Genomic DNA, 16,082 nt, shown 5'->3' on the forward strand with positions numbered 1-16,082 from the left:
CAAAGTTTTAAAACCAAAAAGCACTGTTTGATGCCTCAAATTGCTTTCGGGTTTCAGACCCCAATTTGCCAAATTGGATGGATGACAAATAATATAATGACTTGATCTGGATTACCTTCCATACAAGGAACAGTCTGTTAGCAAGCTACCGACCTTCATCTTTCATGCTATATTTGTTGACTAAAATCTTCTCATGCCGCATCATGGACCATTTGGGATTTACTGCAATAATCCACTTGTCTATATACAAGGCCTAGACAAGCGTATCATTTCAAATAACAAATTGAAATCTACACTTAACTTAAAATAACATGAGTGCAACTTACTGGTATTGAATCCAAAAGGTGGCACATGTTCCAAATTGTCTAGGGAAACTCCCTTCTACTAGGAGAACCATCCAACAATCATCAAGGTCAACTACCTCTTGCAAAGAGAATCCTTCTGTAACACGCTAATCATGGTACTCTTCCATACTCCCATTATCTACAATTAAGAAATCAGTCACTGATTCGATATTTAGTTCATTTGTCTCAAGGCTAGAGAAACCCTCCTCCATAATGGCATGTTGCCTTCCTATTCAATTGAATCTACAAGTAGCCTTTGATGGCCACCTTCTTCCATTCCTTTGTCCAAAAATCGTTGCCTACCTATTCAACTAGATCTACAAGTAGCCTTTAAAGACCACCTTTTTTCTGACTCTTTTGGCCAAAAATCAACCAAATCCATGGTTGATGTCTCTAATGGTGACTACTTCATCAAACTTAGGTAAACACTATAAATATGTTATGCAAGAAACTGAAAGTGGACTTTTCATTAAGGCAAAGGGCATGCAAGATTTAATCTAATTCAGTAGAATCAGCTAAAGGCATATGGAAAGATATGTAGCCCATTCCCTTCACAGGGCATGTGGCATTATCACCCATCTCCATGAGAAATCCTCTCTCTATTGAAACTTGTTGAAGATCCTTTTATCATATGCTCTATACCATGAAGCTCCGGTATCTACATATCATCCAACCCCTGAAATTTTGTATATGAAAAGATGGGAAACCATGACAAAGTGGGTATCTAGCTTAGCAATCAAATCAATTTTCATCACTTTATTCCTAATTTAGATGTTTCATATTTAGAACTTTGTTTCTATTTTTGAATTTTGTTTTATTTACGAGTTGCATGCATAATTAGTTAGGGTGCTTTGCATGTGGGAAGGTTCCAAGAATAGATGGGGTACAAATCCTTAGAAGAGAGAGATGCAGGCATGCATACTTGCACTCTCTTCTAGTGGACACACCTTGCTAGTAATAGATATCGCTAGCGTTCCACCTAGTGTCTAGGATGCAAGGACACAAGAGTGGGGTAATGTTTTCCATGCATAGCAGAAGTACTCCCCAAATTTTCAGGAATGTTGAAGGGGACATCGGGGTCTTCAACAAAGGGGACCCCAATCGAGGTACTAAAGATCATTGGAATTTTAGAATCTCTTATGCATAATAATGTAACAAAAGAAATCATAATTGTTATCATCTGTAGGCTATCACCATTGCATTTATCATTATATTTAGAAAACCGAAAATTCAAAAGACATAGATCTAAGGCAAGATAAGCTGATAACTATTACAAATTTATGACATGAATCAAGAGAAAAAATGAAATACTACCACTTTGAAATGAAAACTCAAAGCTATGAACTCTTAATCTTCTATATCAAGATTCAAAATTTAAAGTGTTCGAGGACTTAAAGAAGCAACATGATTAAAACTAAAACAAACTAAAAGAAGAAAGTAGTAGAACGTGTCAAATGACAAATGGTCATCATGGCTCAAGGTAATGCTCCACTAGTCTCTGCATGCAGCTACTACACGAAGGAATCAGGATCAACCATGGGAATGTTTCTATTTGAATCAAAATTATTAAAACTAAAACAAACTAAAAGAAGAAAGTAGTAGAACGTGTCAAATGACAAATGGTCATCATGGCTCAAGGTAATGCTCCACTAGTCTCTGCATGCAGCTACTACACGAAGGAATCAAGATCAACCATGGGAATGTTTCTATTTGAATCAAAATCATTTGCATTCCTAGTCATGCTTAAGGGCACACCAACCAACTCGAGTTGTGCCTCATTAGGGCACCTGTTATGCATATACACGTCTATCATCTTTTAGATCAACATCCCGTTGTGTAGCTAGATCCTTCAAATAGTCAGGTGGCTTTTTGTGCTCAAGTCGTAGGGCATTATGCACAATGACTAACTTGCTTGCCCTTTTAGAGGTAAATTTGTTCCTCTTGAGAGAGTGGATGAAATTATGTGGTCCAATTCTTCTTTGCCACAGAGGAACTAGCAATCTAAGACAAGAAGTGGATAGCAAGTTATTTGAAGCTTTGGAGCTCCATCCTCCTGCATCCTTCACCAACCATGTGAGTCAGCTTGGCCTAGATCAATGCGATTTGCTTGAGCATTGAGCTTGTTGAAGGGGCTGCTAAGACTTGCAAGTTGAACAAATTGTTCATCTTGAAAATCATTCTTTACCCTAGGATCATCAATGGAGGGAGCTCTTCCAGGCCTTGCCACATACCATTCTGGTTTAAGTGCATATATTGCCATGTGCAAAGATGTGTTCATGATGTCCCATCTCCTAGGGCTTTCCACATACCATTTTGGGTTAAGTGCAAATGCTGCCATGTGTGAAGATGTGTTAATGCAGCCCTATCTACGCTCAATGATGTGTCAAAGTTGGGTCATTTAGAACTCTTAAGAGGGCTTACTATGGCTAATGGTCAACCTAACCTGACCCAACATGCTATCAAAAGTCTTGTAGAGACTAGGAGCATTTAAATTAGTATAATGGATGACCTCCACTATATGGGCCATTAATGACACCAAATAAGTACAATATGTTTACCAATCACTGTCCAACACTTGAAGTCTTGCCTTCTTTCAAAAGTTTGTGTTGGATTTTGACCATCTTGCCCACTCCGGACTTTTAACCAAGAAATGTAATGGTTCTTGTGCCTCCAACATCCTTTCTAGTTAGAGAAAATAGTTAGCATATCTAGTATTAGCAAGCTTGAGGAACTTCCTTGTGCAAGCCATGTACATGGCTAAGGAGGTGTGGTGGTTTCAAATAAACATCTGCACATCTCTAGCAGCTTTCACCAAGTTTGATGCCCTTTGAATTTTTCCAATGTCTTTCAGTACATTGTTGAGTGCATGCATTCAATGAGTTCAATAAATATTCTTATATTTGATCTTGATTGATAACCCAGTCAATAAAAAAATTGCTGCTACATCTGTTGCAACTTGTACCACATTGTTAGCCTAGACATCCTTTATAGCATCCAAAATAAGCTCAAATTGGAAGGTTACATCCTTCTGCTTTCTAGAACAATCAATGGATCTAAGAAAGAGTGGATCTGCCATAATTGTCACTATGATGTTGATTAGTGGGTGCTTTCTAATGTTTGCCTACCCATCCATAACAATAGATGACTATCCTCACCCATGTTTGTCTCAACTTCTCCTTTTACACATTAATTTTTGATACTTTCTAAAATTGTTGTTTTTTGCTTATGTTCACTAGGGGGTACATTGAGGGTCCCATCAGAATGCTTCCTTATAACAAGGAGACAGAGTAACATGGAAGGGAATTCTATTAACAAAATGAAATTTGCCAGCGGCATCATATGTGTCATCTCATTTTCGATATTATACATTCAGTCAATGTGGCACCTATTACAAAAGAACGAGATGTAACCCCTCTGTTTTTGATGAAGTAGCCCCAACCATTGATGATGGTGGCATAAATGTTGATGGGTTAGCCCAGGAGGTGATATTTTTGCTAGGAAAAATCCCTTTTTCATCCTCGGCCCTTTGCAACCTCAAAAGTTCATATTTTTGAGAGGTTGTCAGATTTAGGCATATAGTTACTCCTTTACTTGCAATCCCCAAAATATGTTGCCTAGGCCTACTATAACTTCAAACATAATGATGGCCACCAGAAGTCTTTGAGCTTACTTCTTTTCAATTGTTTGTTTGCATATAATAAGCAAGGATTTTTAAGGATTGAATGACAACCTCTTTGAGTATTTTGACAAATATTTTGGTGGGTTGGAATTCACTTCAAATCTTCGTCCATGCTCATGTTCATTTGTTGCCGTCCATCCCGTTGTGTTTGCTTCTCCCATTTATCCCTCATTTCCATTGCTTTTTGCATCAATATCATAGTCACTATCACTTTAACCACTGTTGGTGTTGCCAGAATGACTCGTCTTTGTTATATGTTTTAGGTCTATCTAGTTTTATAAAGTAACCTACAACAAGGGCTTGCAGTATTTCATATTGTCATTGAATGAAACATTTATGGTTTTTCATGTTTATAGGTCTAAAATTTCAAATAATAATTATTGTTATCAATCACTAACAACTTTTAAAGAGATGATGATTGAAGTTTGGTTCTGGAACAATAACCATTGATATCTGAAATTGCAAATTGATTAAAACATATTTTTTTGGTTCACCTACATCCAACAGCTCCTCTAAATGGCGAATACACAGTTTGCAACAGCTTGAGCAGCCCACAAGAGGATAAGATCTAGCAGTGTAGTAGCACTGTCGACTGCAACACCCTCATTTGTAAGTTGTTGAATGATCTAAACTTGAACTCTAGGAGCATACAGGTTGATCTCTCTACTCTCCCTTAGTGACCCAAGTTGGTAACTTGATGACTATAGTCTCTACTCCCCTGGATCCACAACCCTATTCACACAGCAGTATGGTATACCTGTCCAGTGGCTATGGTCCACCCTCCCCAAGGTTCACACAGCAATACAATATACTGTATTACCTTTACTCTGACCCATCTCACTCTAGTGTCTATACCCTCCTCTCCCGCGGGCTTAGACTCTACTGTCTGCGGCCCCACAAAGTTCAAGCCTCACGCAATGGCTTAATCCCTCTCACACGGAAATGAGTTGAACTGTCCAACATGACATCATGATCACTTGCACAACAGGCTCAACCCCTCTCACAGCAGACAGAAATATGAAAATGGTGGGTGGAATGGAGGGTGGCAAGTGTCCAGAAGGAAAAATCACAGGTAGCGGATGTCCAAAGAAGAAACTTGCAATAATTGCAGAGGAGAAATCACACAGCAGCAAGGAAAAAAATAATGACCAATGAAAGATTAGGCTAAATGAGATCATATGGGAAGCATTTCCTTCAATTTTTTATTTTATTTCCAAATTTGGTCAATGGGGATAGGAATACCATTGTTGGGGAGGGAACATTCCCTTTTTTAAGGGGTGTTGCTTTCTGTGTTTTGGTGCGTTCCCTCAAAAGGGAACATCTGGGAAGTCCTCTTTTAGTGTAGGCATCTCTCGGGAGCACATGGAACAAGTCCTCTACCCTTCGGAATGTGTCCGTGTGTGAATACTGGATCTTTCATGCAGGTTGAAGGCTTTAATCCCAAGGCCAGGAATGGATCCAGGTTTTAGGTTTATTTCAGTCAAGGCACTGATGTACATGTCCGGTTTCATTGTACCTTCTAGTCTGTGAAAGAGAAGGTAGGTGTATAGGTTTTATTCCTTCAATTTATAGAGTAGCAGCAGTGGGTGAATGGTAGAGATTGAAGCATTCAGTGTATTTCCAGTTTTCAAGACTAATAAACAATGATGATTTGAGTTTAGGGTCTGTGTACTTGATGGCACTTTCATCAGTAGAATGTATTTTGGTATATATTATCTAGTAGGGTTCAGATTGCAGTTTTGATAGAAGATTTCAGTTCTCTGTTTTTCTGAGTAGGTAGGTTAGAAATTAGACTGGGACAGTTACCGTGCGCTGAATAATTTTAACTTAACTGTGGTGTGAAGGCCTTTTTTTAATTAAATCTTACTGCATACTGATATGATATCTGAATATTTGGCAGATCAATTTACAGCATTACTGGCCTTAAAACCGTTTTGATTGACAAGGTGGGTGTATCTGTGAGAATGTAACTGTAGAATTTGGATTTATGCAAGAATTTATTCCTTGCACAAAATCTATGCATACCTTTAGTATGAGATGCTCATTTTGGAAAATTTTGCAAGGTTTAAATACTACAAATTACAATACGGAGGTCTTGTGACATATGACTTCTTAAATCCTTTATGCTCATCGAAATTTCAAATATGTAAATATACAAAGGGAAGACAAACTCTCAGGATGGTCTCTGTCCCTTCTGAAAAACTAAAATCTGCAAGGGATGGAGCCATTCATGTATGCAAATAAAATAACTAAGAATCCCTATCAAATAACTTTCTCTATAATTGACCAGAAAGCTGAATTTTTTTTCTACCACAATAACGACAATTGTGGAAAAAGTTATGGTCATCTTGCCAAAATCCGTTTGATAGGTATATATCAGCGATGGCCCAATTTGTTATAGATGTATGCTTGTCAATAGTTTATAGTGTTAAAATATATAAAAACTATGAACTGCAAAGTCATTTGTTTGATAAGCTTAATCTATGAAGTGCTTTTAGGAAAAGCCTGGTGATTTAAAAATTCTAAAAGCGTTAGGAGCTTTTGTATTCAGTATTACAGAATAGCAGGAGCAAATCTCAAAATGTACATATAATAGTAACATGCAATGTGTACTTGCATAATGGTCATCAAAACTTTGTACTACTACCTGATATGCAATACTGTTACGATTGAATATAACAGCATGGATAAAAACTCAACTTTTGTGGCTTGCTTAGTTATGGATATGAAAAATATATTTTTCTTGCAATACCTGGGATTTATTTATCTGAAGTTTCAACATGACTTGCCATTTATTTTTCTTTGGTTTACGCTGATCTCTGTTCTAGGACTAGTTTCTAATTTTCAATACAAAACCTAAAATCTATTTGGCAACTTCTTTGAACTTAAACCAACATATATCAGTTCAACCTGGTTTTCTTTATGGTATGGTATTTCTATATTCTGTTGAAAGCTACACATCTTTTATTTGTTATTTTATTTTCCAGAATCTTGTAATTTTTTTGCATTTCTTGTGTGACTGTAAATTTGTAGACCTTTCTTTTCTGAACTTCGAAGTGGCATGTTTTGTTTAGTTCCTATATTTTTGTTGTATGATAAATGTGTTCAATCACTTGTGTATATTGCAGAGGAGGAGCATGATGTAATTTGGTTTTGGCTGGAGAAAGATAAACCTTATGAATGTCCAGTCTGCAGTCAATACTTCCAGGTGAGATCCACTATTTCGTAATGCTATTGTTTTCTTATATGTCATTTCTTCCATGTTGATATTGCTTCTGGAAATAGTACATCAGCAAGTCTCTTGCAAAATGTTGGGTGGCCCGTTTCTGTGCCAGGTAGTATCTGGTACATAAACTGGTAGACAAACCCTGGATGATGATATGGAAACTATTTGTAAGCTTTTGAGTAACCTTTCCTTGACGTTTCATGGCAGTTTGTTGTATAGTAGAGTTGTTGCTGGCTTAAAAATGTTTTCTTTCTAAGATAATTTTTGAAAGACATTTCCTTGATTTTTCATGGAAGTTTCTTGAATAGTTGGTGTGTAACGTGTTGCTTGCTTCAAAGTTCAAAAAGATGTTTTGAATTTGGGTGTTGTAGGCTCTAAAAATGTTTTTGTTCAAGATAACTGAAAAAAATAGTGCAGCATCAATACGCAAGTACAAAAAGAAAAGAAGGAATAACAGAAATAAGAGCCTACCTAAAGATCTTCTAGGTGTTGTGTCCTTGGGTTTTTTTATGTTATCTTTAGTTACTGGAACAAATGATATGAGCTTGCTGCCAAGTGAATGTGTATCCAATTGAGGAGAGTGCTTTTAAATAAGTCTGGCTAAAATGGCTTGGTATAGTATATACACAAAATCTGGAGGAGTTATTCTCTTTACTTTAGTTACTGGCATTTTTGAGCTCACGGTGTATCCCATTGAAATTCATAATCTGTTAGGAGTTTGAGGGGAAGCTAAGTCACCTGACATGAGCACACGGGACATGCAAATTCGAGCGTCTGACACAGGGCATGTAGACCCCCTGGAACAGTACACATATGACACTTTATATATATACATGTTAAAAATTAATAATAAATAGATATTTCTTACACACATTCTATTTCATGATTCAAATTCAGACAGAGATCTAGATTCTACGTTGTAAATGTAAAATTTGTAAGTTGTACAATGTAACATTATGCATTCAAGTACAATTGTGACAGATTCATCAATGATCCAATAGGAGAAGGACAAGAAACTGCAGTTTTCTTATTAAGTCATCAAAATCAACATGTGTTATATAGGTAGTAGCGATGCCAATGGCAAATAGAAATAGCAAATACAAAACAACTACAAGGTAGTAGGTAGCTCATCAATCATCATCATCAAAATCAGCATCACTGTCATGGTCACCACTACTCTCGTCTATTGTATGATTGCATCCTTCTTGCTGTATCCTCTGTAATCTCTGCATCTGCTGGTGTGGAGAATGGCCCCCCCAAGAGTATCACCATCATCAAAAGTGACAGACTCTAGCACTAGGCCATTAAGATCCAAGTTGGCCAATGCCAACTCAGCACTGTTGTCCAAACTCATATCATCAGGAAAGACATCCCACATCTTTGTCTTTTCCTTCAACCACTAGGGGCAATGCAAAGTTGTGCAATTCTTGTCCCATCTGCGGACAAGAATACCCTGTATGGTGGTGAAGAAGGCCTCTGATGATGTTTTATACTCGGGGCACTCACTCTGTAAAATAATGGTCCTCACTGACCCAATAATGGAATCCCATTCCACATAAACCTCTCATAGGATGGGTTGGTCTATATTTGCAAATCATAGCAAAGAAATGATATGGTCCATGATCTTAATAGTGAGATCTACCCTCTCCCACCAAGCATCATCTAACACTGCGTCCTTCACTCTTTTTGAGACTGCTTGATTTGTCTTTATCGAAAAGGACCAAAAAGCTGAAATAACCATGGCCCCAAGAGTGGTCTTGGCCTCCCCCAACCTCTTCAACATTATGAAGGAAGAGGCAGACTGTGTATCTGCAATCTTTCAACAATGATAGATGTGTGTATTCCTTGTAGATTGTGAGGGAATTTGTATGATTGTGTACAAAGTTGCGGATAATGCAGTGCATCCTCAATAATACTTCCAATCCAAGGCACATCAGAAGCAATAGTTTTAAGTGCTAAATTCAAGGAATGGACAATGCAAGGTGTCCAAAATACTTGTGGATATTTTGCTTCCAAAATCATTCCAACAACCTTGCAAATATGTGCATTGTCTGTAATGATTTGCACGCAAGTATCAACACTTACATCTTCAATAAATTTAATGAACAACTTACCAATATATTGTGCATCCTTGTATTATCCATGTGCATCCAGTGATTTCAAGAAAATTAGTCCATTCAAGGAAGACACCATGAAGTTGATGAGTGGGTGGCATGTTGGATCTGTCCATCCATCAGAAGCAATACTAACCTCAGATGTTGGCCATGTTGATTTAATAGGCTCAAGCATTTTGTCCACCTCTTTCTCTGCCTTAGTCAACAATGTAGTTCTAAGCTTCTTTGACCCAGGAGGTACACACCCTAATGGAGCCCCTTGAGTTAGAGCTCGACACATCTCAAGAAATAAAGGTGAGCGTGCAACATTAAAGGATTTGAAGTTCGGATAGAAAAGTCTTGTCCATTGGACCAAGTGCCACTGCCTTTCTTTTTGCTGCTTGACCCACAACCCCAAAAATCTCAAATGGAAATTTGTTGCTGCTTTTCCTCAAGAATGGAAGGGGATCAGGAAAGACATCCCACACCAAGAATCTGCCCTCAACATTTGAAGCTGCTGTTGCAGCCCCACTTCCAATAGAGGGAACACTTGCAGACCCCGATGAAATTGGAACAAGAGGGGCATCACCAATGGGGACATTCTTCCCCTTCCTTGCTGCCCTTGACTGAGCCATGAATGTTGTAAAAAATAAAGAAAAAATGCACATACTCGTAAAAAAAATTGGACAGGAAAACTGCTGTAGCAAAAATGCAAAAAAAAAATAGAAGCAAAATGCACTTACCTGTTTGCTTGAATCACCTTCAAAATGCCACCAAACCCTTTGCTAGTCGCTCCCACACACACAACAAGAGAGTCAAGAATGAGTGAGAAATGGGCCCAAATGGGCCCTTAAAGGCCGCGCGGCACGCCTTTCAAAGGGACATGTACCCATCAAATCGGACTCACGTAAAATATGTTTTAAAAATACATGCGATTTTTATGTATCTAGACCGTATAAACTAAAACTCTATATGCAGTCTTCCCATTTCCTAACAATTTGAAAGTGGTGTTTCTGACATTTGTGCAAATGTGTGGTGTTTTGGAAAACCTAACATGGTATCATAGAAATATACACTCCCATATGATCACCACTCTATTCATAATATTGTGCACATTTGTTAAACCTAGGCATGCCAGAAAGCCATACTAATATTGGTTTTCAACTATACCCAAGCTAAGGATAAGAAACTATCTTGATTCTTGACTCCTTCAGGAATCGGTTCTTAACAAATAAAAAAATTGTGTTACAATTATCCAATCTAGGTAAAGTGATTGTTTACTTTATGTTTTTTCTTCCTCCAAATATTATGCTTCTCTAAATGGTAAATCTAACAAGATGCATGAAGGTCATCTATTCTACTAATTTGGGAAAATTCTATGTTTGTTAGGTGAGAAAGGCCCATGTTTGGAAGTTTGTGCACCTATGGTTTTATTTTCTAGTATTCTGGCTTCATTTTTTGAGTAATTAGTTCCTTAGTAATAAAAATTATAAAATTACATATGTGATTCTTTCTTCTTGGGCAGAAAAAGTTATTAATTTTATAATATCAAATTTCTACAAATGTCAGGTCTTTGTCATGTACCAGCTTGCCAATCCTTCTTTATGTAAAACATACCTGAATTTTTGGGTTACGTGAAATAGGGAAATGGGTTCAGTTTACAAAACAGCTGGAAAACATTACTTTAAAAGTTTTAGTAATTGGGGAAACAGTGGTGTGTCATGTGTAAGATTCCTTTCCAATAATTTTCTGAGGTTTCAACAATTTTCTGGGTTTATGTTTTAAATTTTCACTGATGCCATTGGTCAAACAGTTCGAATACACACTGCTGTGGGTTTACTTTTTGCAATCCCAACCAAACAAAAATACAAGCACAGTAACCAATATGCATTCAACTGGTATATTCAAAAGAGAGACTGATATTGTATAATACTCAGAAAGTTATATACAACTGGTACATGATAATAACATTATAAAATAAACTGCAATAATTCCTCCAACTTTCCTCCAATGAATACACAGAGAATAATGGAATAGGGAAACCTGCAAATTTATTTTGATGCAATCTTTCACATATCAGCCAAAGGAATAGATGAGGCCATCCCTACAAGCTCAGAAAACAACAGCTCCCAACTGATGCGAACCATATTCTTGTTTGTTGAAGTTAGGAGCTCCCCAAATCTGGAAATGAATGTTCTTGGGCTTAATGTTCAGGCATGGGAAAGTTAACCCACACATCCAACCAGGGAGAGAGTCTCAACACGCCCTAACTGAAGATAATTTCCAGCCAGTTGTATGCTCTTTACAGCCAATAAATCACTTCATAAAATCGGTCCCTTAGTGAGGTAGGTTCAGCTTCACACTCAGAATTTGATATGGCTCTCAACAGTGATAGAATCTCGTCCCTTCAGCCAGAAACTCGACTCAGAACTAAGGTGATTCTTCCCATGATAAGTGTAATGTGGTTTGTCCTTTGTTCTCAGAGAACCACGTCCAGACTGTAGCAAATAACTGCACTGATACAGGAGGGAGATTAGATTTCCTTTAATGGAGAACTTGTGCCATTAGTAACCAGAACTCGGCCTTGTCTCTTTTCCCAATATACGACCTCTATTCTCAAGATTCGACCAGCAGAATAAGAAGGGAACTTGTTCTCTTTCCTGCTGTGGCTGTGGCTCAGTTGTGGCTTGAGTCTTCTACCTGAAAGATTAATGAAGAGAAATAAATAATGGATTCAGCGGATAATACCTCTTCTAACTCAGAATCTTTTGCAAATCTTGTACTTCTTTGAAGTGCATTGGTGAAATCTATGTGATTTCACTCTTTGGACCGGCCAGAGTGTGTAGTCTCAACTCTGAAACCAACTATGGCGGCTAGGGTTCCAATAAGCTTCCCCTCAAGAAAACTCTCCAAGAGCTCGTTTCTCCAAAAACTTAAATGCACAAATGAGGAGTCTCCTCATTTTCATTCTTTTATAAACTTATGGTCATCTTTTTGCGTCCACTTTACCAAATCAACTTTTATAAAGTCACTTTATGATATTTCACTTTATAAAGTTAAAGCGACTTTTCACTTGCCAGGGAAATGTCACGTTTTCCCCTTTTTAGCCTTTATAATGTTTTCCTTGGGCAAATTAAGTCCCATTTATTACATCATGTGTGCGAGTGATAGTGATCAAGCATTGAAAAATTCTAAACATTTTATTGATGTTCATGTAGTAATAATAGCAATAATCTAATTTTAAGGTCACAGCCAAGCCAGACATCAAATTGGTGGTTGAGACCTTCTTTGAGAACATGCATTGATGTACTATATTGATGAGCCACTTTAAAACCAGAAGTGCTTTTATTTGCTAGAATTTAGGTACTAGACGAGAAAGTGGTTGGATAGATGATGGATTTTACTAGACAAGAAAATGGTTGGATAGATGATGGATTTTACTTTATAAACTAGGCAATACAGTTAAATTACAATAAAATAGACACCAAATGTCCTTGGTGATGAACTGCATTGGACATCTTCATGCATCTTACAGGTACTACTAGCTGTGTGTGGTGCAGAAGCTGAAAACTTTATTGTGGTTGAAGATAAGTTTCAGTGAAACTGAGATTAGTGCCCAATTCAAGTTAGGATCCCTAGCATCCACAAAATCTTTGAAGGTCAACAATATTGTAATTATATGTTTGACTGCAAATAAAAAGTATTTACATTGATATGCTATATGAAAGCAAGTCCCATCACCAACTCCGGCCTCTGGAGTTTTGGTGTTTGGAATAGACTTGCAAGTAGTCCCACCCGTGTTGTTGTATCGATGTAAAGGTTTTGCTGAGGTGGAAGATTGAAAAAGCCAAAAGGGATCTGCCATTTTTGTTTAAAGAAGATAAATAAAGGATTGTCAGACATGGTTTGTTCGTTATGACATTTGGATTTCCCCTGAACATGCTTAACCCCATAAATGATAAGGGTAATGATCAAATCAATCTACAAATCTGGTGATTGGTGGTCTTATATGAGAGGTCACAGGTACTACTAGCTGCCTGTGGTGCTGAAGCTGAAGACTTATATTGAAGATGAGTTTCTAGCCAAACTGAGATTAGTGCCCCTTCAAGTTAGAATCCTTCGGATCCACATCAAATCTTTGAAGGCCAACAATATCACAAGTATATGTTTAACTGCAAATGAAAAAGTATTTACATTAGCCTGCTATGGATGGTGATGGTTTTGCTGAGCTGGAAGATTGGAAAAGCCAAAAGAGCTCTGCTAGTTTTGTTTAAAGAAGACAGAAAGGAGTGCGAGACATGGTTATTTCCCTTTCCCCAGACATGCTTAGCCCGATAAATGATCAAGGTAATGATCAGCTCATATCTAATTCTAGGTGTGTTGTGTCCAAGGAGATCATGCCATCTATTTGCTCCAGGCTAACCATTTCACAAATCTGCTGATGCTTTCATTTGGGTTCATTGAAAGTCTTGTTGAACACATTGTTCCTAAAAATTAATTAACATGTAGTAACTAGTGTTCCATAAGCATCAAGTTGTCAGTATTTTGGACATTGTGTTGCGAGTCCTCTTAGATTTTTCTGCCCATAAGTGCAAACTGTTCAAGCTTGTTGTAGTTTAGGATAAGTATTAATAAAACATTTGTTTCAAGACTGTATTATAGCATTTTGCATTTTGATAGTGCCTGAGTTCAATTATCGGTTTTATGGTTACCTATATTACGCCTTGTGTATTTCAATAGGGTTATGCTGTCTCATGATGTGAAGACTCAGAGGTAGTTTCATTTGTAAAAGGTAAATGTGCACAGCTATAATTGTGAGAGAGCGGGTGTCTGAAATTGGGGTGTGATAAATATCAAAATTTGGAAGCTCGTAAAATTCAATGCTGATTATGAAATTATTCAACGGTCAGATTGGGCTTACGATATATATTACTGATTATGGTTTATCTGGGTTATATATGAAAAGCCTTGTGGCTGCATTTTCTGAAATTGGCTGTGTTGCTAGAGTATGGATTTGCCACTAAATATTTTTGTCAACAGGATTTGAGTTCAAAAAATAATGGGGTTACCAGTATGGATAATCTCAAAGGCCTATGTTCTTGTATTATGAAATTGGGGTGGTTCTCTGGAATCAAACTGGGGACTATGTGTTTACAGGTTCAACTACAAGATATAGATGACTTTTACGAATGGTAATAGTGGGTCAAACTAAATGCCAAACATAAAATTCTCTGTTAGTGTTCTTGTATTATGAAAGCGGTGTTGATCTCTGTAATCAAACTCGGGACTGTCTTTTGACAGTTTCAATTACAAGATATGGATGACTTTGCAGAGCAGTAACAGTCAAACTAGTTGTCAATATTTCACATAAAATTCTGTGTGTTGATCTCTGGAATCAAACTGGGGACTATGTGTTGACAGCTTCAACTACAAGATATAGATGACTTTGCAGAGTGGTAACAGTTAGTCAAACTATATGCCAATAAGTCGCTTGTAATTCTCTGTTAATGTTGCATCATGAAAGTGGGGTTGATCTCTCTAATCAAACTGGGGACCGTGTGTTGACAGCTTCAACTACAAGATATAGATGATTTTGCAGAGCAGTAAAGTCAATGAAACTAGTTGTCAATACCTCAAATAAAATTCTCTTAGTGTCTTAGGGAATGGCCAAAATAAAACGGGTTTCATGAACCTGAGGTTGATATATTCTTTTAGTAGATTTGTTGGTAGGGGCCTATGTGAAAATAAATATGACTGGATAAAATCTGATTGTGCATAAGTTCATGGCCGTTTAGAAATTGGAATAATTCAAACATGTTTTGTATGTGTGCCTATGTTTTGACTGGTATATGAAAATAATAAAATTTTCTTAACTGTCCTTTACAAATTAGTTTCTATTCCAAAAAAAATGACGTGTTTGATGTTATGAATGTTTAATTGCTTTTAGGCAGTACATGCATACATAATACTGTCTATTTTGACAAGTGCATTCTTTATGGGCCATGCAGCTTAAGGTAGTTGGTCCCGGAGGGCCTCCAGGTGGGCACCATCACTAAGAACTCAGGAGAGTCAGTTGTAACAGATTGTATGGCTTGGTGACCTGGGATCATAATCTCAATAAAGTAGCAGCCGAAGCTTGTACACTCTTGCTAGATTATGCAAGAGATGCTATTTATTTCTTTTTGGAGGAGAATGCAGGATTATTTCCAGGATGCTAGCTAACAGTGATGCTCCATTGTAATTTCTGCATTCTATTTTTGCGGATTTGGAATTAAGAGTGACTCATTCTGTTGGCTTTGGATAGTCTGTTCTCATAACATTCTATTTTATTTTTCTGAGCGACTTTCATTGTATGAAGATGAATGAAAATAATTGGTTGCTTGCAACGACTTGATGTTTTAGAAATTTGTTGGCATGGTTTTTACTATGCCTGTGAAATGCATGGTTTTTACTATGCATTTTCATTTCTTTCTTACAAGTTCTCCCCTGTAGGTTTTAACAGTGGTCTCAGTCTTTCTCCGGTGGTTCAGCAAACTCTTTGTCTATCTACTTTACATTCTGTTTTTTCCTAAGTCTCAATGGTTTTCATGGATTTTGCAAGATATACACTTTAAGCAAGTGATCTCTTTGTTCCAGACATTGTTGCTATGCTCTTTAGTAGATCAATATAAAAATTAATGGTCGCATAGGCTGTAGAAGAAAGATGAAGATGTTACAAGCAATTTATACTAATTGGAGAA

The 16,082-nt window shown here is 37.2% G+C and overlaps 1 protein-coding gene across 1 annotated transcript in view; it reads left to right on the forward strand.

The window, feature by feature from the left end:
* Positions 1–15,728, forward strand: part of LOC149209577 (cytochrome c oxidase subunit 5b-1, mitochondrial-like) — a 29,666-nt gene extending 13,938 nt beyond the window's left edge. The window contains exons 5-6 of the mRNA XM_089396395.1: positions 7,152–7,231; positions 15,351–15,728. Of these exons, the coding sequence (XP_089252521.1) occupies positions 7,152–7,231; positions 15,351–15,398 (128 nt within the window). The 3' untranslated portion in view covers positions 15,399–15,728. The remainder of the gene's footprint in view (positions 1–7,151; positions 7,232–15,350) is intronic.
* Positions 15,729–16,082: the final 354 nt, after the last annotated feature.

The sequence above is a fragment of the Pinus tabuliformis genome, chromosome 1_2, assembly GCF_031772625.1.
Source record: "Pinus tabuliformis cultivar Carrire ecotype Pingquan chromosome 1_2, CPIR1, whole genome shotgun sequence".
NCBI classification, from domain to species: Eukaryota; Viridiplantae; Streptophyta; class Pinopsida; order Pinales; family Pinaceae; genus Pinus; species Pinus tabuliformis.